The following is a 22,890-nucleotide window of genomic DNA, read 5'->3' on the forward strand; positions in this document are numbered from 1 at the left end:
CTTTTTCCTGCCTCGTTACCGTGTTTCCAACAGTTCCTCAGTGTAAGCGATCTCTTCCCAAGAGGCAACACAGATCAATACGACTCTTCCTTCAAAATAATCTTTACTTGCAAACCTGTATATATATATTCAATCCTCAATATATATATATATGCCCAATCCTCCAGTTTGCTTTGCGAGTCGCCAATGTCCACAACACATCCGTTTCTCTCTCTCCAATCGCCCCAACCACTCCGTCTCACCCGCAGTATCTGCTGGAATTCAACTTCCCTTCCTGTGTTTCCGATGCCCTTTTTGTACTCCTCTTCTTGGTCGAACTGCCCAATAAATGAACGCCACGCTCGGCGGCACACCTGTTGCCAATAGCGTCCAAATTTAGGTTACCCTGAGTTCCTGGAAGTGACTGATGTTTGGGGATTATCGTCCGGGCGGAACTAACTTCCACCATTTTTGTTTCCGCCCCCAAAAAGTCAATCCGTGACACGTACTGTAAAATAAAGTGCTACCGGATAACACAACTTTCCGTGAGATCAGTCTGTTTAAAGATGTTTGATTTATTTTATGCACACATAATGAAGAAAAAGTAGTGAAATGAGCAAAAGTCATGACTAATTTGCAGTCTTCTTTTCAAAATACGAACAAAGCTGATTTGATTTCCTCTAGAAGAGTATTTTATTTCATCATTACAGAAATATCATGTTCCTGTGCTCAACTGCTAGATCATTGGATTAACAACAAGAAGGTCATGGGTTTGATTCCCAGTGAACTCAAATACTGATAAATGTATAGCTTAAATGCCTTGTAAGTCAGTTTGCATACAAGTATCTGTCAAATGCATACATGCATACATGATGTACATATATTTATACAACACATATAATTTTACTCCAACAAAAAATATAATTGAATATGTATAGGCACAGAATATACATGTGTAATGTAAAAGCTAATGAGATAATATAACAGTCTAAGAGTCCTATAATGTGATACATGTTTTCTTTTTGCGGCCGGTGACTTCTCTTCCGAATGGCTCAATTACAAAATATGTGTTTGGTGCGTCATGTAAACTTATGTGCTTCATTAGTCTTGTCAAAATACGTGCCTGCTGCACATGCGCCGAACGGTTTATGATAAAAGAGACACTCAGGTTCACAAAATACTCTCAAGACACTAACGCAAACTTGTTGTCTCTTTTATCATAAACCCTTTAGAAGCGTCTGCAGCAGGCACATATTTTTGCATGATGTGTGGTGCACGGAGGTTCGCATGACACACCAAACGCATTTTTTGACATGATGAGCAACACGTTTTGACAAACTTTGCAGTCGTGTGCCCTCTACAAACTGGACACCACTTTAAGTGTCTTTATGTTTTACAATCTTTATGAGGTAAATATTTAACTAGTTATTTTGCCTTTTGTTTTTCTACCCTACTGACTGCACACAGTTTGTGTGGTGAGGGATTCAAGACGAGACCCACAACTGGTGTGAGATCCAATTCATCTTCAGAGACTCCAGGTGGAGGAGTGAAGTGAAAACATTGAAGAAGAGAAGTGAAGAACAGAAAGAGCTCCATCCTGGCCAAACCCTCTCCTAAACAAATCCTGCGACCTGAGAGAAAAGAAGGGAATGCAATAAGGGAATTTGTAATAATCGTTAAACAACATACAGTAAGTCAAATCAAAGTGATTTTGATGTGAATGGTAGAGTTTATTACCTGCAGAGAAGGGCATGAAGGCATCATGTTTGATCAGCTGACCGTTCTCATTGAGGAAGTGTCCAGGGTTGAAAGTGTCGGGTGTCTCCCACTCGCTCTCATCTCTCAAAACAGACGTCAGCAGAGGCAGAACACACGTCCCCTAGATTTTAGAAGAAAACACAGACAACATTAGTGTGATAAAGACTGGGGATTTTGGAGCCTTAATTTTGGCTGGAAACAACAAAAACGAGCACATTTCCTAAAATAAACTAGAGAAAGACAACAGACTGTAAAGTGTGAATATTATACAATACGAGCAAGACGGACCTTCTTGATGAGATATCCATTGAAGTTCACATCACAGCTGGTTTGATGTGGCAGGTTCAAGGGCACTAAATTCGCCAGTCTCTGGATTTCATGGATCACAGCGTCTGTGTAAGGTAAATTCTTCCTGTCCTCTGTAACCGGTTCACGTCCATCAAGCACCCTGTCAATTTCCTCATGAACCCGATCTATGACCCAGAAGATCACACAGAAAACGTTTCATATCTTTTCTTACTTTTGTAAATATAAAGAGAACAGTTTGACCTGCTACCTTGTATGTGAGGATATTTAGCCATGAGCAGTAAACCCCAGCGTAGCGTTGTGCCGGTGGTGTCAGTACCAGCAGCAAACCGGTTTGACACAATCATGAGCAGGTTCAGATCATTAAATTGGGAATTATTTTCTCCAGATTCCTGTTAAAATCACAAAAAACATACTTTATTATTATTTAGGGTGAGAATTAAGTTTAAACATACGTATATTAACCTACACATTTGATATATAAATGTATTATATTCTACCTCTAAGCTTTGTTTTTGGATGAAGAAAGCATCAACTAATCCTCTGCAGTCGAGAGGGTTAAAGGTCTCCCGCAAGCGATCCACCAGCACCTGTATTTCAGCATGGTATTTCTCCAAACATTCCATTAGCAGTCTCCAGGTCTTCAGCCACGGCCTAAGCACTGGAAACATGTTATAGATCTGCAGGTGGAGTCACACGATAAAGTACAACATACAGTCAGACTATCTCTTACCATTTGTAAGTTAGACTGATACCCCAATTTACCCCTAACTCAAACACTTACCATTTTAAACACTTAAATTAGTGTGAAATAATAGTTTGAGGGGTATTTTTAAAAGCCTCTAACCCAATCCTAAACCTAAATCTAACATACACTCTAATCCTAATCCTGCAATCTTATTGGTTAATGATGATGCAGGACCAACAATGGTGTTGATCCAGGATCACATCCTACTTGATGAAATCACGTTCACCCACATTAGAACCACTGGGGAACAACTCCACTTCCATTGCTAAAATGCATGCGCAGGCTATTTGATCAAGTGGACTGTAAAAGGGTCCATTATTCAGGAGATCCTAAAAAGTTACACATTGCATCTTTAATGAAAATAAATGAAACACAAGGTGTCACTGCACATTTTTTAAAGATGTGATCATATAAATACCACAAACATCTTAATTAAGGCTAAAAGTGTTGCCTAGAGGAAAACTTGGGAACCTTAAAATGGGAACCTGTATGGAAGCAGAGCCCAGCATGAGGATGAACTGGTTTGCCCTGTCAACCATTTCGTTAAACTTTGGATCATCATATTCGAACCGATTTCCATAAACAATAGCTGAGATGATGTTAGAAACGGCATAATTTACTGGCTGGTTTGTATCAAAAGGATTTCCTGCAAGAGATACAGAAACGAAGATCAGATGTTATTAAACTTGGCATTTATGAACTGTACACTGTAGTTGTTACACCTTGGAAGGTCTCAAACACTTCTCGCAGATATCGCGTCTCCTGAATAATTTTCTCTTCGCTCAGTTTCTTTCCCATCCCAAAGTCTCGAAGAGTTGAGAGAGCAAATCTTCTCATGGTTTTCCACCCATCACCATTTGTAAGGCCGATTCCTGAAGGAAAACGTAATCTCTTAATTTGTGTTTATGACATTTTCATACTGTTTCTTGATCTGTAATCTTTCTCTGTGAGAGTTTTTATAAAAATTAAACTTACATGCAGCCAAGTTATACAAATTATACAGAGTCAATCCTTGTTTAGAGCTTTGTTTTGCTTTTCAATTTGTTTCCAAAAGCTAGTCTATAATTTAATCCCTCTTTCTTGCATTGGCTGTGTCCTTAAGATTAGACAGCTGAATTGTTGCTTCGCTGCCTTATGAGGCAAAAACTTTGGAGGCATGAAGGCAGCTCTTGGAAATACATTTGGACCATTGGCCATTTAATTTTTTTCCGAAATCAGGCTCGACCAATCACATTCCCCACGCACACCCACGCATAGAATTGTGGGACAAAACAATGAGGGTTTTCGTTTCTCAATCGGAAGGGTTCAGCCAGTGGCGCAAAAAGAGGGTATGTGCTATATGCAGCGCCAAAGCGATGATATAAAAAAAGACCAGATTTTTTTATATTGGTGCATCACTAATAGCAGCCAAATGGGGGTTTAAATTAAGGCTAGCTTAATATGCAAAACCGAGGGGTGCCAAAATTGTTGCTGCATACCACTCTGGCACTGGGTAGTTGCGCCCCTGGCTGCAGCCTCCGGAGGTTGAATATGCAGGCTGCAAACGTCATCAAGCCTGGTTTATTTAAAGGAAAACTATCAAGATTGTTCAAGGACAGAACCCAGATGCAGGTGGCGGATGAAAACAGACTTTTATTAGACACAAAACAAGAAAACAAAAACCCACGAGGGTGCAAACAACTACACAATATTAACAAAACATCAAACAGACTATACTTACTAGATATAGGAATTAAACAATAACTTCACTAAACTTAACGATAAACTTGAGTTACACTTAACAATGATTAACTTGACTAAGGCTGTTTTCACATATGTTGGTGCGCACCGTGGTGCGGCCTCGGACCGCACCAAAATACATTGTATCATTTTTCAGTTAGTGCGGTCCGTGTTCACATATATATTTTTTTGCTGTACTCGAAATGCCGCACCGTACACCATGTGACAACGGTCAGTGCTGTCATTGGTCTTTGACAGCTCTTACCGTCTCATGACCACCCCCACATTTCCACGACAACCAGCCTGACAGGGAGAGCACAGCTATCAAGATGTGGAGATAAACGATGCACGTCTTTGCGAAGTTTCTTTGCTTTAACGCGAAATTGCGTAGCTGTTCTATTAAAGCCTTTCTCACGGAGCCGTTTGCTAAAAAGCCCCTAATGTCACTATTTGTGTGTGGAGGACAGCTATGCATTTATAAAATCATCAGCTCAAACGTAAAGGAGACAGCGAATCTCTATGCAACGGACCAGGATTGGCTTGTTTGTTGTTAACCCACAATATAACACCCGGCTCACGTCACAACGGAAGCCCAGTGGCTCAAACATGTGGAGAACTTCCTGTATTTGGTTCGGCCCGAGGTCCGGCAGTGTTCACACCACAGGTGGGTCGCCCCAGAGTTCGGCAACAGCCGCTCCGAGACCACCTGTTTAGAGCGGTCTCGGAGCGGCCGTTTAGTGCGCACCCGAGTGCGGCTGTTGTGTTCACACTGACCCAAACGCACCGTACTCGGAGCGACACGTCATTTGGGCCGACCTAAACAGTGTATATGTGAAAACACCCTAACAAAGTTCCTACAGAGAATACTATGACTAGAAGCTTACAAAATGAACAAGCACAGGACAGCAGACACAAGGGCATTAAATAAGGGAGCAAATCAAGAGGGGAACAGGTGACATGAATCAAACAATAAAAGGATGATAAACGAGGGGGCGGGGTCAGGAGACAAGACAGAAAGCACATGGCTAGGAACTAGGGGTGGAACGGTACACACAAGTCCCGGTTCGGTTCGTACCTCGGTTCAGGCTTCACGGTTCGATTCACTTTCGGTACAATGGAGGAAAAAAGCAAAACAAAAATGAAGAAGGCATTTTTTTTAAGCTAATCTTAAAAACATAGGTGTCCTTATCAGTGTTATTTTGAGATGTCATGAATATGAACTGAAATGCATTTAACATACTATCTCGTATTTCAAAAATATATACCACTTTAAGTAATCTTGTACTCAGGGTGCGATTTGTGAAAAAAACAGAGGGGGGGATGTTTTCATAGGCGTCGATTTCGGCGACGGTGGGTACCCACTATATTTCGTCATGAGTCATTTTGTACCCACCACTAGTTTTAACTTTTTTGATTGTTTTCAGTGGTTATGAAGAGTAATATGAGAGAGAAATTTGGTAATTATTGTCCAACCTAAACAAAAATCCATTATAATATTATTATTTTTTAAAATATTTTTCTAATTTGAATATTTCTAATATTCAGAAATGCGCTCTCCGCTCACGAGCTCTGATCGGAACAAACCCGAACCTCACTGTCTGCTGAACTTGCGCAAAAACATAAAAATATAACCAGCTTTTCAAAATAGTTTTAAAACTAAAGATTTATACTATTTTAGCACAAATTATGAGCTTATTGACGATTTTTTATAATTCTTGACATAATGCGTCTCTGTCCACAGCACATTTCAAAACATTTTAATTCATAAAATAAATCATGAGAACATGAACTCATCACTGCATTTGCAGGAATTGTAAAATCTTTTTTCTTATTAACTCATGAAGCAGCCTAACGCAATATTTTTACTGTAATAGCTTTTTTTTCCCCACACATATGAACTGTGATCATGCACAACGAAAAAACACGCAATAATTAAATCTTGAATGGCAAAACTATATGGCACAATGTAGTGTCAACTTAAACATAAATATGAACAATGGATTGATTGCAAATTTAAACCATTACAGTAGAAACCGTTTTAATGCTGCTTTTAAAGTAATAACATTAACTTTACACCGCGATGCTTTACAGTGATTTACAGTGAAATTATAGAAAAGTCAGATGCATTATGTGTTAGTCACTTAGCCTCATTTGCGCAAACTGGACGCGCCCGCGCCTCGCTAAACGCCTCATTGGCATTTATCATGTGTGTAACTTCTGCCATTCTCAATGGTGTGACTGGGACACTAACTCTGCTTGTCATCATAAACAGATAATCAGATTGTGATCTTTATTCCCGCTTTATTAATATGCGGCTGAATATGCTGCATTTCATCTTTTCGACACACAGCTTCATAACCATCTCGCAAGTGTTGATAGGCTATTACTCGTGAGATGTAACCTGGTCTGTAACCAATCAGATAGCGCCGTGGGCGGGACATTGATCAAGTCTTCAGAGTGGTGAATACAGAGATGCTGCGCGGCAGCTGTATCAGAGCCAGCCAAAGTAGCGCATTTTAAAACAAAATTGACTTTAATCAAACCACGGATCCGTGATAAGTTTTGTGATCCGTCTCGCCACTAGTGTAGTAGCACTGATCACTTTGAGAGGGGGATAAATTTATCCCCACCGGGGATAAAAATAATTAAGCAGAGGCAGGGATACATTGACCAGAAAGGGGGAAATCCCACGCATCCCCCCCGGCAAATCGCACCCTGCTTGTACTCATCTTTCATACAAATAGGGGTTCAAATGTATTACAAGTGTTATCTAAATACATTTTTAAATTACATTTTTGGCCTTATTTCATATAAATGTACTAAAGAACAAAAAATAGGCTTGTAGGATGAATTAATAGGTGTGTACGACTTCACGAGGCGCTGCAAGAAACGACAAGTGGATGACGTCAGAGTAACGCGAGAGCGATTTGAAATCAGCCTCCTCCGCAAGATTTCTCGCGGTACTCTGACGCTGATGGCGCTGCGTAAAGTTGAGCACGCTTAAAAAACTGAAAGCAGCTGAACTCGACAGAACTGCCCTGCGTATGCCTGTTGTATATAGCAGGACAATTTATCTCCTACATCTCAGCGTGAGAAATACAAAGTGTGGCATTTGAACTGACTGAAATGCGTGTTTGTCAAGGTGAATGTGTGAGACTTGAGAGCCCTGATTAGATGTATTTCCACTCACATACCTAACAACTGCTGAACAACGCCGACGCACAGTCCTCGTCTTTTCCACCACTCTCTCGCCTGTACCATTGTAACTGCCAAACTTGCGATCTTAAAGGGGCCGGCGGATCCTCACCACCATTTGCCATACTCGCTGTCGCTGCTATTTCACTCACTGGACCGTGAACCTGACAAAAAACTGCATTGTGCCAGAATGTAGACGGTCTCTGAGAGAGCGCATACATAGGCGGAGCTCGGCTGCATCGGCGCCAATCAGAGCTTCAGAGCTAAAGCGGGGCAACAGATTAGCTGTCCATAAAGAACCCGCGGATCTAACAGTAGTTCCGCATTACATTAATTATTTTGCAAGTTTTTTTATTTTCATACCGTGTATTCTCCGTTTAAATTCATGCACCGAACCGTGACCCCCGTACCGATTCGGTTCGAAACGAATACATGTATTGTTCCACCCCTACTAGGAACAAACAAAGCCAGTGCTCTCACGCAAAACATGGGCCTGTCACGATCCTGCCTCAAGAATAATATTAAAACAAGGACAAGAGGGCAGGATCCTGACGGAACACTTGACACTTGACATGACTGACTGGAAACTAGACAGAACCCAATAAAACATGACAAATAACAACAATGGTAAACAATGAAGGATTACAAAAGGGTTGGGGTGACAATAAAAACAACAAACATGGGAGGGGTGGCAGGGGAACAGAATTCATAGAAGGTCCAGGTATGGTGGGATTGGGCGGTCAAAAAGTCTTAGGTCCAGGGGAATCAGACAAGGGCTGAGGAGTACGGGCAGGTTTAATAGGGAACTTGGAAACAGGTTTGGGTGAAGAAACATGAGGAACAGTTCCAGGCTGGACAAATTGGGACGGGACAGCGGCAGGGGAGACAGGGGGAAAGAACAGGAACAGGCTCAATGGGACAAAGGAGGCAGAGATGGGAGCAGGATGGGACAAAACAGGGCTGGCTGAGTAGGGAATGGAGTACAAGAATGACATGGACACGGAGGCAGACACAGATGGTGAGACAGGGACCAAGACAGGGGACACTGCATCCAGCAGCGGAGGCGGACAGGGGGCACTGCAGCTTGCCGTGGAGCCGTGACAGGGGGCGCTGCAGCTGATTATGGAGCCATCTGATGAGCCGAGGATCCCTTCCTCCTCTTCTTTTTCCTAGGCAGAGGCGCCGAGGCTGAGGTAGGAAGGGTGGGTGCTGCGGAGGGCGAGCCAGGCTCTGTGGGGGACCCCTCGGATGCTGACTCCCTTGAGACCCTACGCTCTCGCTTCCTTCTGTGGTCGACAGAATGGACAGAGCTTACGGGGGCTGGAGTGGTGAGTGCTGTGTCCTCCCGTGTCATCACTCCGATGACGAAACCCTCCGGGATAGGAGACAGTGAAGGTGGGGGTACGGCCTTGGCTGAGGCCCTCCCCGGACTCTCAGCTACTGTGGCAGAAGAGTCGGCTTTCCCGGAATTGACCCCGGCCCATAAGACGAAACAGCAAAGACGAAAGCCACTGTCTCTTCTTGTTGAGCTTTTCTTCCAATGCTACCTGCTGGGTTCAATACTGGCTCATTCGTTCTGTAAAGATTGTTCAAAGACAGAACCCAAATGCAGGTGACGGATGAACACAGACTTTTATTAGACACAAAACAAGAAAAAAACACACGAGGGGGCAAACAACTACACAATATTAACAAAACATTAAAAAGACTATAATAACTAGACATAGGACTTAAACAATAACTTCACTAAACTTAACAATAAACTTGATTTACAGTTAACAATGATTCACTTGTCTAACACAAAGTTCCTACAGAGAATACTATGACTAGAAGCTTACAAAACGAACAAGCACAGAACAGCAGACACAAGGGCATTAAATAAGGGAGCAAATCAAGAGGGGAACAGGTGACATGAATCAAACAATAATAGGATGATAAACGAGGAAACCAGGGGGCGGGGTCAGGAGATGAGACACAAAGCACATGGCTAGGAATAAACAAAGCCAGTGCTCTCACACAAAACATATGCCTGTCATGATCCTGCCTCAAGAGTGATAATAAAACAAGGACAAGACGGCAGGATCATGACAAAAACACCACCGCTTTTTAATATTTTACCACATTCTTACCTTTCAATGTGTGCACTTATTCTTTTTAGAGCGCGTTGTGAATATGTTAGCATGTAGCCTAGTCCCATTCATTCCTTAGGATCCAAACAGGAATGAATTTAAAACCCACCAAACACTTCCATGTTTTCCCTATTTAAAGACTGTTACACATATAAGTATGGTGGCACAAAATAAAACTTTTTTTGGAGCCATAGAAACGAATGGGGCTAGGCTAAATGCTAACGCATTCAAAGAAGTGCTGTACAAAGATTGAAAGTGCACGCATTGAAAAAAGATAGGTATGTATAAATTGTATGTATAAATTCATCTGTGTTGAGGTAAGAACATTGTAAAATATTACAAAAACGGTGGTGTTTTCCTTTAAGATAACTGAGCATTAGATTCATAAGTCTTATTACAATCATATACGATTAACTAAGAAGAGTAGTTAACTTTATAATTTTTAAAGGAATATTCCACTTTCATAAAAAATTATAATAATTTACTTACCCCATGTCATCCAAGATGTTTGCACTAGCCTTGAGCTGCGCCAGCTTGACATTACATGTTATGCTGTCACACGTCGGAGGTCCCAAAACACCCCAATGACCAGACAGACAAGAGCAGTAAAATTTAACAAGTTTTATTAAATAAAAGAAGGGGAAAGGGGGATCTACAGGAGGTATACAGTAGCCTGGCCCCGCCCTCCGACGTGCTTCCGCTTAATTTTCATTTCGCTTCAGCAGTACGTCTGGGATTGCTCTGTAGAGTTTCGTTTTCTCCTGCAAAAATCTGCAAGACCAATCAGCGAACAGATGGGGGTGGCTAAGAACGATGACGTTGAGGTCGTGCTTCAGTTTGAGTTGTATTCAGTAATGGCAGCGGAGAAAGACGTGAGAAAAGCTATTCGGTCCGTTGTTGCAAAACTGCAGAATATACAGAAGTTAAAGCCGGAGCAAGAACCAGGTTTGCTAAGTTTTGTTTGTCTGATTATTCTGACTTGTTGTTTCCGGACGGTTTCGGTGCATGATATACGTCACGACCACACGTTAGCGATTGGCTTTGGCAGATCCTGAGTGACTCAGGGCAGATCCAATAGTTTTAAACTTCAGCAATGGACCCTCCTTACCGGAAGTAACGCTTTGCAATGGAGAGTGGCCAGACTCTCTGTACAAATGAAATGAATGTACAAGAGTCTGGTTGGACCAGGCTAGGTATACAGGTGAGTACACTGGGCTTATAGCTTTGGGCATACAGGAGGTATACAGGTGAGTACACTGGGCTTTTAACTTTGGGCATACATGAGGTATACAGGTGAGTACTGTACACTGGGCTTTTAGCTTTGGGCGTACAGGAGGTAAACAGGTGAGTTTGACTTACAGGCAGATGAGTGGGTGAATACACAGGATTTTAGCCCTTCAATACCCAGGGGGGCTGGAGGAGACGTGTAGGTAAGACAACAAAGTTCTTGCTTTCCACTCGCAGGTAGACTTACAGCGGGCACCCAGGCTTTAGCTTCTCAACATACAGTGGAACAGTCAAACGATGATACAGAGCCTTTAGCTCTTTGACCTGCAGGTTGGTAGCAGAGAACACACAATTTCATTCACTAGTATTACTCCAATGGACATACAGTGGGAAATACAACACCTCTTTATGAACACAAGGCGATGTTTCTTCAGTTTTTAAGCCAGCACACATACCAAGGACAGTAGCAATGAGAAGGGGACACAGTGGGGTGCAGGTCGAGATGGAGGTTCTTACTGTGCAGCGCACTATTGGAGGGAGGCCAACCGCTTAAAATCTCCTTCTCTTCAGACAGCGAAGCAGGGCGTTTGAGCATAGGCTGGCATCTGGAAACACTCAACATGTGAATAGTTATGCACAAGGACAGCCAGTGAACTTCCCTGCAACAACAGGTAAATACAAGCTCTCCCTCTTTCGACACCAGGCACAATAATCGAAGTCCACCCTTACTTTACACAGCTGCAGCGCCACCACCAAATGTTGAAGAAGGTTGGACGGTCGTGTATGTATCAGAAACGGCTGTCCAACACCAGCACTCAGCTCTTCTCGGACAGGGCTCTTCCCTTGGCCTAGAATGTGACCACTGACAGACACTGACTACAGCACAGGACTGCAATTGTCCAGGTGCACACACTTCAAAGGATTCACCCACCGCACTCCACACACTCACAGTGAGATAGGGTCAGTGTCACAGCCTAGGCCTCGGCCCGGGCTCGGAGTCCTGGATATTCGAGCAGCTGGGGCAGAGGACGAGCACATAAAAGCGTCGAGGCCACGATCCTGGGACTCCTCCTTCCTCTCTTCAACGATCCTCAACAAGACAACAGAGGCTCAGACAGACTGGGTGATAAATAAACATTTATTCAACTTAGCATTACAGAAGAAATAATCCATACTTCAATCAGCAGACGTCTTCCACTCTGTTCAGATGACACAGAGAAATACCTGACTTGGGTGCATAGATTTGGACTTACGATGATAACGATGATATCGACAGAAATACTGGTGGCAATACAACAACAGAGGAAGTTCCAAAAGTGTCAAACTGTTCCTTTAAGCATACCTCGCTTCTCATAACAGATGTCCCGTTTATCCAAAGTATTGACCAACCAGAATAACTGCACTTTCCTCCTTCTATGATTTCTCCCCTTCGATCCATTGTCTATGTCCTCCGAACATATATGGTTCCTTCAAGACACATAATAGAATTGTGACTAACACCACATAAACAAATGGTTTAGCACTTATCCCCGTCTTCGTTCTCAGCCCAAATCTCCGTCTTCCTTTCACCACAGCCTGTAAGTCCAAACAGAAATGTCTCCTCTGCCACACCAGTTACTTCTGCCTTACTCCCAGCGAACACCGGAACAAACTTCGCACTTCCGGTTTCTCCTCTTATTTCTAAGCCCAATTGTCGATTGCCACATTCGCTTTGCACACCTGATCCCTATCTCTCCTAATTTCTTTGCCCGGAGTCGACCAGAACCGGTCAGGTGTTACATTGAAGTCGGTCCGGGCGTAACCATTTCCGTTATTTTCGTTCCGCTCATATCAAGTCACTCTGTGACATAATCACGATGAAAGGTCACGCATGACGCATACGAAACTACCTATCCAGTGTTTACAAGTGTGGAGAAAGAGGAATGTTCAGACCAACCTGATCTCACAAAATACGTGAAATAGTCATGCATTATTTTGCTCAGTTTTGCGTGACATTGTCATGTATTTCCGCCATATTATGTGCCCCTGACACGACTTTCTTTTCCGTGACAGTTTCACGTATTGGTTACTCAACTGTTTTTCCTATTTTCTTACAATTGTCGCTTCGGTTTGGGGTAAGAACAACTTTCTGTTCCATAAAATGACATCCTTACCCAAACCCAACTCTTACCCTAACGTCAGCCGACGATGGTTTAAAAAGCATACATAAAAATTGTATAAACCAATACAATGCAAACAGCAAATCTAACCCCAAACCGAAGCGACAATTGTAAGAAAATAGGAAAAAACAGTTGAGTAACCAATACGTGAAACTTTCACGAAAAAGAACGTCGTGTCAGGGGCACGTTATATGGTGGAAATACGTGACAATGTCATGCAAAACTTAACAAAATAATGCGTGACTATTTCATGGAAATTTGTGAGATCAGGTAGGTTCAGACGTTGTTGTATGTGGAATGATACAAATTATTGTCTTGGTTTACTGTTTGTAATGGTCCACAAGTGTGCGAGTGTCACCTATGTAATGCGTGACCTTTCCATGCAATTACATAATTCGTAAGGTTGCGCTGGTGCAGCTCGGTAAGTAAAATATTTTATGAAAGTGGAATATCCCTTTAACAATTATAAAGTTAACTACTCTTCTTAGTTAATCTTAAATGATTGTAATATGCTTATGACTTACAAATCTAATGCTCAGTTAAAAGTTTAAAAGTACGCTGTTTTTTTTTTGGTGGAAATGACAACTCTTTGTAGGCAAGACCCTTATGCCTTGGTTGGGATCATTTAGAGCCCTTTGAAGCTGTGTTGAAACTGTAAACTGTTAAGGTCCACCAAAGTCCACTATATGTAGAAAAATCCATGAATGTTTTCCTCAAAAAACTGAATTTCTTCTTGACTGGATAAAGAAAGACAAACATCTTGCATGACATAGGGGTGAGTAAATTATCAGGATTTTTTATGAAAGTCGAGTAATCCTTTAATATTCTTAACTAAGGCGATCTTTATGATGTATGCAGCCTACAAATGCAACCTCCGGAGGCTGCTGCCGATTTGACAAACTATATATGTATCTCAGGAAACAAGAAGTAAATAAAACATTGGATTCGGACATTCCTTGATTCCTTCATACATTAAAAATGCTGCCTCTGAAGGCAACGTTTATATAACATTTTAATATTTTTTTTAAAATTAAAAAGTACAGACTAACAAAAAAAACCTATATATATTTAAATAATAGTCAATAGTAAAACGGTTGTGATGTGTTACCGTGTCCTTTATTGATGTCTTGGAATACGGGTGTTATGTCTCTTTCCCCGAATTCGTCAGCCTGGTTCACCAGTGCTTGTTTAACCGTCTTGTATCCGGCCAAAATCACAATCTTTTTGGGTCCAAGATGAATTTTGAACACTGAGCCATATTTCTTTGATAACTTAACAAGAGCAAGGAAAACAGTTAAAATGTTAACAAACTTGTCCGACATTATAACATTATAAATTAAAAGCACTGATAAAAGATCTATTTTCTATAAACAATGCAGGCTGCGTGTTTCATGCAGACTGCATTAAATAGTTTTATTGTGATCGAGATCCTCAAATAATATATATAAATAATTTTTAACATGCAAAAAATAAGTCCAGATCAGCTCGTGTGTCGGCTTGCAGCTCTGTTTTAGCGCTACACAGTGGTACCATTACGGATAGGGATGCTCCGATCAATGCCGATCTCCACTAATAATACGTGGCCGATCACTATTCTGAATCGGACAGCCGATCTTATAACAGCTATTTCATGTACTACGGCTTTTGATCAGTAAGTCCTTATCGATCTAAAATCACTCTTAGTTTGAGTCGTTTATAACATGCATTTGAAAAAGCAACACTCGTCAAACATAATTATTAAACATATTCTTTATTATCATGAAAATACCTGAAAAGGTTTGAAGAACAACAATATAATATATCCTTCAGCCTTTTCATGGAGCTGTGTGTCATCACAGCTGCGTGTGTATTGTTCTTCGTCTAAATCGCATTTTGAGTTTCTGCACAAAAGCACCCCCTGGCTTTTGAATGTAGCAGCATTTCACCGTAATTCATTGAGAAACATGGCAAGCATTATTGCCCTATCGATCGGAGCATCCCTAATTACGGAGCTAAATTATTGCCATAAATACTATGGGAAAAGTTCTGTACTCTTTCATCACCTTGACGCAGATGTTGCGGAACATCGGCTGTCAGCCTCTCACTAGATGTATTCTCTGAAAACCTGTGTTAGACTAGGCGCCTACAGTGCGTCCACTACGCAAGGTTCATATGTGTGGCGAGAAAGAGACCCGGGGTGTAAGGGCGTCAACATCTTAAAACAGAGTTCATGGTCATCACCTCATAGCACAGCTGTCATATTTATATAATGCTTTAGATTACAGCCCGGAAAGTACTGCGTAAGTACAGCAAATTTACAGTGTATTTTTCTGTAATTACAGTTTACTTATGAAGTACGTACGTGTAATAATAAGGGAAAAATTTATAATATTTGGGGAATAAAGGGGTAACAACCAGGAAAAATACAAATAATATATGCATTAAAGTACTGCGTAAGTATAGTGAATTTACAGCATACATTTCTGTAATTATACTGTACTTAAAAAGTACATATGTGTAATTTTAAGGGAACAATTTATAATATTTTGGAAACAAAGGGGTAACAAGTGCCACTTTAATTTACAGCCCGCAGATGTTGTACTTACTCTGTAACTACAAGAAACAAGGGGGTAAAAAATTTGACTTAGACTGTAAGAACACAAAACAATGTTATATTTACACAGTAATTACAAAAAATAGTTCTAGTTTTGCTTGCTTTGTTTTCACCATAGTTGCCTTGCCTATTTTAATTTTGCTTGATGACCCAACAAATTCCTGTACTCTTTTTCTTTCTTAAGGTAAGTAATCTTTATTGAAAATTCTAAATAAATTGTATCGTACTAATAAATAGCATAAACACATTAACTGAATTTCAAGATTTGTTGTTTAGTAATCTCCATCATCATGCATCATGAAATGATAAAATATGTACCCCCCATGGTTAAAAAAATACTTAGCTTATGCCTAAATATATTTTAAAAGCCTACCTATATTATTCCAAAAATGTGGTGTATGACTATGATTGAATGAAGACCCACAGTTTGCAGAATCCATGGCTGTTTCTCAATTCCAAGAATGCAAAGAACGGACTTGCGTCCTCGTGGAGATCGGTCTTGCCAGGCGACCTTGGAAGAACGAACTCGGAAGTTTTGCCGCAATGACTTCTGGGGCGTAAAGCGATTTCAGCAAGTCTGCACTCGATGCATCCTCGATATCAAGAACACATCTGGGTATTTTCATGCGTCCTCTGTCCTTGCGTTCTTGAGAATTGGAATGAACTTCGACCGTTAATGATGACGTAGAGCGAGGACACGAGGACGCAAGATCGCTGAAGAACGCATATTGAGAAACAGCCCATGTATGACGCCAGTGCTATCATCACGCACCAGCTATATGTGGAAAGGAGTGTGATGGAGCCAATTCAGTGAATGTGTGTGTTCTCGCTAAATTACTCTTAAACATAAGATTGTTTTGCATGTAGCCTATGCCATATCACGTAGGCCTAATATTTGAATCGTTAGTCCGAAGTTATGAATTATTTACTGTATAAATAATTAGTAATTTCCCACGCTTTTAGCATATAAGTCATACATACCATGTAATATTAAAATAGTTAGCACTTAGAAATAAAATTCTTACTGCATATATTATTTGAATTTTTCCTGGTTGTTACCCCTTTGTTCCCCAAACATTATAAATTGTTCCCTTATAATTACACATACGTACTTCATAAGTATACTATAATTACAGAAACATATGCTGTAAATTTGCTGTACTTACGCAGTACTTTCCGGGCTGTAATCTAAACCGTTACCTAAGATCTCTATCTAGAACTCTGTCTCTCATATATAGGTATTTATCCTGCCTGTAGCTTTGTGCATATATTTATACCTGTTGCCTATTTTTAACTCATTCACCGCCATTGATGAGTTATCTCGTCAATTATGAGTTAATATTTAACTAATAAATATGCCTTTCTGGACGAATTTCAAAGTGAAAGTGTAATACCGCTTTTATCCACTCGATGGCGCTAAACTGAATTTATCAAAAACGGAAGTTAAAAAGATTAAATGATTTATTTTAACTGCCTTTATGTTTGATAGTCATTCTGAATCTGATCTCTAACATAAATTCCTTTACAAAAACGCAATTTTTTAAGCTTTTTGCTCAAAATGTTGTATTTTTGAAGAGAAATATCCATATTTCAGTGGTTAAATTAAGTGGAAAAAGTAAATATATAATGAAACGGTTTTTCCCCATTTTGTTTGTTTGTTTGTTTGTTTATTGTTTGTTTGAAAGCAGAGGGTGTGTTCTTTAATTTGATATAATTTGTATGTTTATATATTAGAAGATAATTTTTCCTGCAAGGAATTTTGTGAAACTTTTGTTAAAATCACAAAAATGCAGGTGGGCAACATTTCTCAAAAAGGCTGGCGGTGAATGAGTTAATGTACTGTATGCATAAATACAAAATACAATGAATGCATACTATCGCTTCAATAGTCTATAAAATTAATAACTTAATTAAAAACAAGATTCTGTATATAAAGACATAATCTGACTGCATCTCCACCCGCCCTTCAAATACAACGATAAAATTTGCAGATGATACAACTGTGGTGGGAGAAATCTCAAATAACGATGAGAACGCCTACAGAGATGAAGTTGACAGACTGACAGGATGGTGCAAAAACAACAACTTGACTATGAATGTCAAAAAAACAAAGGAGATGATAGTGGACTTCAGACGGTGTAAGGAGGCCCCCCAACCCCTCATCATTAATGGTGAGGAAGTGGAAAAGGTATCTTGTTTTAAATTCTTGGGGATACTGATCTCAGAGGACCTCAAATGGGAGATGAATACAATCGCTATTGTTAAAAAGGCGCAACAGCGACTTTACTTTTTAAGAACACTTAAAAGGAACAACCTGTCTGCTGAGCTTATTAAAGTCTTTTACCAATGTGCCCTTGAGAGTGTCATAACATATGGGATGACTGCATGGTATGCCAACAGCACAGGGAAGGATAGGAAATGTCTTGACAGAGTTATAAGATCTGCGGAAAAAATCATTGGACTTCCTCTCCACTGATTGGACGATATTTACAAGATCCGCTGCCTCCGCAGAGCACATAACATTCTGCAAGATGAGACACATCCCTCAAAACACCTTTTCTCTCTGCTCCCATCTGGCAGACGGTATCGTGCTCTCAGAGCACGTACTTCCAGGCTGCAAAATAGTTTTATCCCCAGGGCCATCACAGAACTGAACAACCATGTACTCCTACCAACCTGTCAGGACATTTGCACTTTATAAACAGGGATTTTATTTAATGGGACTTTAGTGTAAAGTTGGATGCCCTATATTTTATATATTTTTTATATATTTTATATTTTATTTATTGTGTGAGTGTGTGTTTATGTAAGTGAGTATTGATTTAGAGGTTGCACACGTAAATTTCGTTGTACAGTACTACTGCACAATGACAAATCAAGTCTATCTATCTATCTATCTATCTGTTGTTATCTTCTTGGCGTATTTACTTTAACACTAACTTTAACTCTACCATATTTTAAAACTGTGGTGAGCATTTAGTTAAAAGCTATAGTGAGTGGCAAATGTCTGTAAATGTTTATATTCCAAAAACAATATAAACTGATAAATGCATTTTGAAATGTATACCGTGAAATAAAATGACTCATTCCGTGAAATGGATTTTTGGTAATACCGCCCACCCCTACTACCCAGTGTAACCTCCTTAGGGGGTGGCTTCCGCAGCGTTTCTAGTTCCAACCAGGCTAGTTTGCTTCCCAGTTTGCCTAGTTCACTACTGTGGGTTAAGGAACTCATAGCGACTGGACTTTTGTAGTAAGCCCAGGTTCCGCCCCTTATGTGAAGGGCGGAAGGTTTACGCATTGCAAAAAATTCATTCACTTGAGTCTTGCAAGTTTAAACAGGCGTGATACAAAGCCTAGTTCGTAGTTCATAGGTTAGCACTCTGGGGTAGACTGCGGCGCGGGCACCGCAAACTCTTTATTTTTCAATCACTCCGCTAAGAGACTTATGTTGAGACTTATTCTGCTGACTTTGGACATACAGATATGATTTATACATCATTTAAAACTTTAAAGTGTCTAGTTTTTCCACTCCCAATAAAAACAGAATGTTGTGCTTTTCGCAAAATTAAAAAAATAAACATGATGAGCGTTTTGTTCTCTCTCCCTCAGTGAAGCCCTTTCAGAAATGCGTCAGAAAAATTAACTGTAACTTAACGAATACTTGTCACACAAACAAAAGATAAATGTCTACATAATGCTTGGTATGTCTGCTTTTAGATGATTAAAGTGAGATCGAAAACAGATATTGTCATTCGTTGTAAACTGTATGAGAAGGAGGAGAGGTACTGTCTTTCTCCTGTTACCTGTTTATCTGTAATGAGATGAGATCGCCATCCACATGCATAACCTGTGCCTCCTGCAGTCAATGGATACACAATCTGCGATCCAGTCTCTCCATTTCTTGTTATGCTGAGTTGTTTCATCCGAATGCAACAAACATGACATCTATATCCTTATTTATTTGCGTATGTTTGTCACTATCTCCAGACGCGAGTGTTTTATTTGTCCTTCTGTTAAACATTACAGACAACGCAACGGGCACGCACATACACAAACACATGAGTCAGGAAATTCAACACGTTTTTTTGGTATTCTTATACGCGATTGCAAACAGTACAATCTTTATTTAGTTGCGTCTACGCGTATATATCTCCGCACAGCAAGTTTATTAAACACAGGATCTCATTCGCATGTGCCCACATTCCTTTGCTGCTTTCAAGATCCACACATGAGGGAGTAATGGCGGCGGCTGTAAACAAACATTGATAAGTTTATCACGCGTGTCCCTTGTTGTGTTTCTATTATAATGATTACAAATACACAAATAAAAGTCCAGACAACAACAGGCAGTTCTTCTTTTGAGCTTTTTACTGCTCAAAAGTAAAACTCTTGCTGGCCAACCAAACACTAGCCCTGTGTTCATTTTTACAATGGCCAAACAGTACCTTTACCATGATTACTATGGTTTTTAAAGGTATACTTGTGAAATTAATAGAACATACTTCAATAGAAATAAATACATATATACAGAGAAAGTTACATTCCTGTTGAATATTCCTACAAGGCTCATTATGTGGATCATTATGCAACTCTTTTGTTTCTCAGCTGTCAATCACTGATTATTAATTTCCCGCCTCCACCCATACAGCCTTTCCCAAGCAAAATTGTCTTAGAAATTGTAAATCAATATATTGTTTTATGTGAATGAGTAGGCTGAATGATTTTCACTTCATTTGGAAGAAAACACTCTAGACTCTTAGATACTGTTTTGAAAAGTCTTGGGAAAACATGTTTAGAATGAGTTTTGTGGCTTAAAAATTGTGCTTTTTCAAAAACCACGCATAAATATTTTTCCCTCAAAAATACAAACATGTACATACATGTTGATCCTATATTGTAGCCCAGTTTGTGCTGAACACAGTGTTATGATACTTTTGTCATAATTTTTTTTTTAAGCAACTGAAAAAACCCACAAATGTCAGTGCATGTCAAAACTTCCCCAGGGCCCTAAAAACCCCTTAGACCCCAGAGGGTTAAGCAACACCTGTGTAACCTGTATTTTGTACTACTGCTGCTTTTTCTGTCTGCACTATAATGTAAATATTTCATACTCCCATGTGCCTGTTAAATGTCTAAAATTGCACAAATTATTCTCCTTAGCATTTTATTCCATTCTATACATATATACAGAGAAAGTTACATTCCTGTTGAATATTCCTACAATCTAAGAGACTTATGTTGAGACTTATTCTGCTGACTTTGGACATACAGATATGATTTTAGCTGTCTCTTAGATTTTAGCTGTCAGTCAATACTTGAAAAACCATTTCACTTATACCCATGTTGTGAGACAAAACATGAGACAAGTATTGACACTTGTCAATACTTAATAACATAAGATAGAATGGAATAAAATTCTAAGGAAAATAATTTGTGCAATTTTAGACATTTAACATTTAAGGCACATGGGAGTATGAAATATTTACATTATAGTCCAGACAGAAAAAGCAGCAGTAGTACAAAATACAGGTTATGCAGGTGTTGCTTAACCTATGAACTACGAACTAGGCTTTGTATCACACTTGTTTAAACATGCAAGGCTCAAGTGAATGCATTTTTTGAAATTTTTGGTCGGTTTACACAATTTTGAGACCCCCACGCATTTCATTGCGACTGTAATGGGAAATATCTGGAAAATTTAATTAAAAAGAAAAGTCTACTCACATTCCAGAGGCTCACATGAAGTTGTTTAAGGTCCAGAAGGTGCAGGTTTCCTACGAGTGGCAGTGGTTTGGGTCCTGGAGGTTCTTGGTCATCTTCTGGAGACCTGAAGCAGAAATAAATAACCAAAAGCAGCAGAAGAGCAGCGAGTAAAGCTCCTGTGCTGGAGACATTCAGGAGAAGTGTTTCCACTAAAGCCATAGTAAAAGAGATTTACACACAGCTGTAGTAAGTCTTTAGACTGAATAGACCAGTTTTCAGATCAGGAAATTGTTTAATCTAAAACATGGAGAAGGAGGAGCCTATGGTTTAGGGTTTTATTTAAAGATAAAGCAGTCCCTCCAAAAAAACGTGATTATGCAATCACATGATTTAACACATAATCAGCCAAAGTCCACATATTTATGCGGGGGAAACATTTTAAAAAATATGCCACACTTTTGCAGCATAAATTGCAGATTTTCATGCGCAAAATATGCGGGGCTTGCATAATTTCATAATTCCCGCATTTTCGTAGCAAAAATCGCATTCACTGTAAAAAACTTTGCTGCGTTACATTTTTTTGTTAAATTAACTCAGATTTATAAGTCATTTATATAGAGATCAGTTGTCACAACTTATAAAATATAGTTGAGAAAAGTCAACTTAATTTTTTAAGTTATAACAACTCACCTGTAGTTATAACAACTCATCTCTAGTGAAGATAAATAATAGTAAGTTGATATGATTTGTAAATCCAAGTTGATTCAACGAAAATGTTTAAGGCAGCAAGGCAGCACTTTTACCGGCGTTTCAACAGAGGTTTTGGTCAAATTGCTGCACCGCTCACAGTGTTAACCTCCACTAAGTTACCTTTTAAATAGAATTTTGGAGCTCAGGAGTCCTTTGATAAACTCAAGTCCGTTTTGTCTCTGCTCCTGTGCTTTGTTTTCCAGACCCTGAATGCCAGTTTATTGTCAAAGTTGAAGCATGTCGGGATTGGCACGGTTTTTTCACAGCGTTCTCCTCTCAATGGCAAAGTGCATCCATGTGCTTTTTATTCCCATCGTTGAAGCCCTGCAGAATGTAACTATGATGTCGGTAACCGAGAGCTCTTGGCGGTTCGGCTGGCCTTGGGAGTGTGGCGTCATTGGTTGGAGGGGTCAGCGCAGCCCTGTTTGGTCTGGACAGACCATAAGAACCTTGAATATGTCCGTTCGGCCAAAGGTTGAGTGCACGTCAGGCTCGCAGGGCACTTTTCTTCAACTGTTTCAGCCTCACTCTCTTGTACCGGTCTGGCTCAAAAAACGTAAAACCTGATGCGCTATCCCACCAGTTCGAGCCCCCTCAGGGGGAACTTACGGCCGATAACAT

General features: G+C 40.1%; 1 protein-coding gene across 1 annotated transcript; it reads right to left on the bottom strand.

The window, feature by feature from the left end:
* Positions 1-572: 572 nt before the first annotated feature.
* Positions 573-21,968, bottom strand: LOC141362864 (cytochrome P450 2K1-like). The gene is made up of 9 exons (XM_073865124.1): positions 21,541-21,968; positions 14,329-14,491; positions 3,514-3,663; positions 3,277-3,437; positions 2,544-2,723; positions 2,294-2,435; positions 2,026-2,210; positions 1,717-1,858; positions 573-1,610 (listed from the first exon to the last, which is right to left on the bottom strand). Exons 1-9 carry the CDS (start codon positions 21,736-21,738, stop codon positions 1,405-1,407), a joined length of 1,527 nt encoding a protein of 508 aa, XP_073721225.1. The 5' UTR covers positions 21,739-21,968; the 3' UTR covers positions 573-1,404.
* Positions 21,969-22,890: the final 922 nt, after the last annotated feature.

This window comes from Misgurnus anguillicaudatus, unplaced genomic scaffold, assembly GCF_027580225.2.
Source record: "Misgurnus anguillicaudatus unplaced genomic scaffold, ASM2758022v2 HiC_scaffold_29, whole genome shotgun sequence".
In the NCBI taxonomy this organism is placed as follows: Eukaryota; Metazoa; Chordata; class Actinopteri; order Cypriniformes; family Cobitidae; genus Misgurnus; species Misgurnus anguillicaudatus.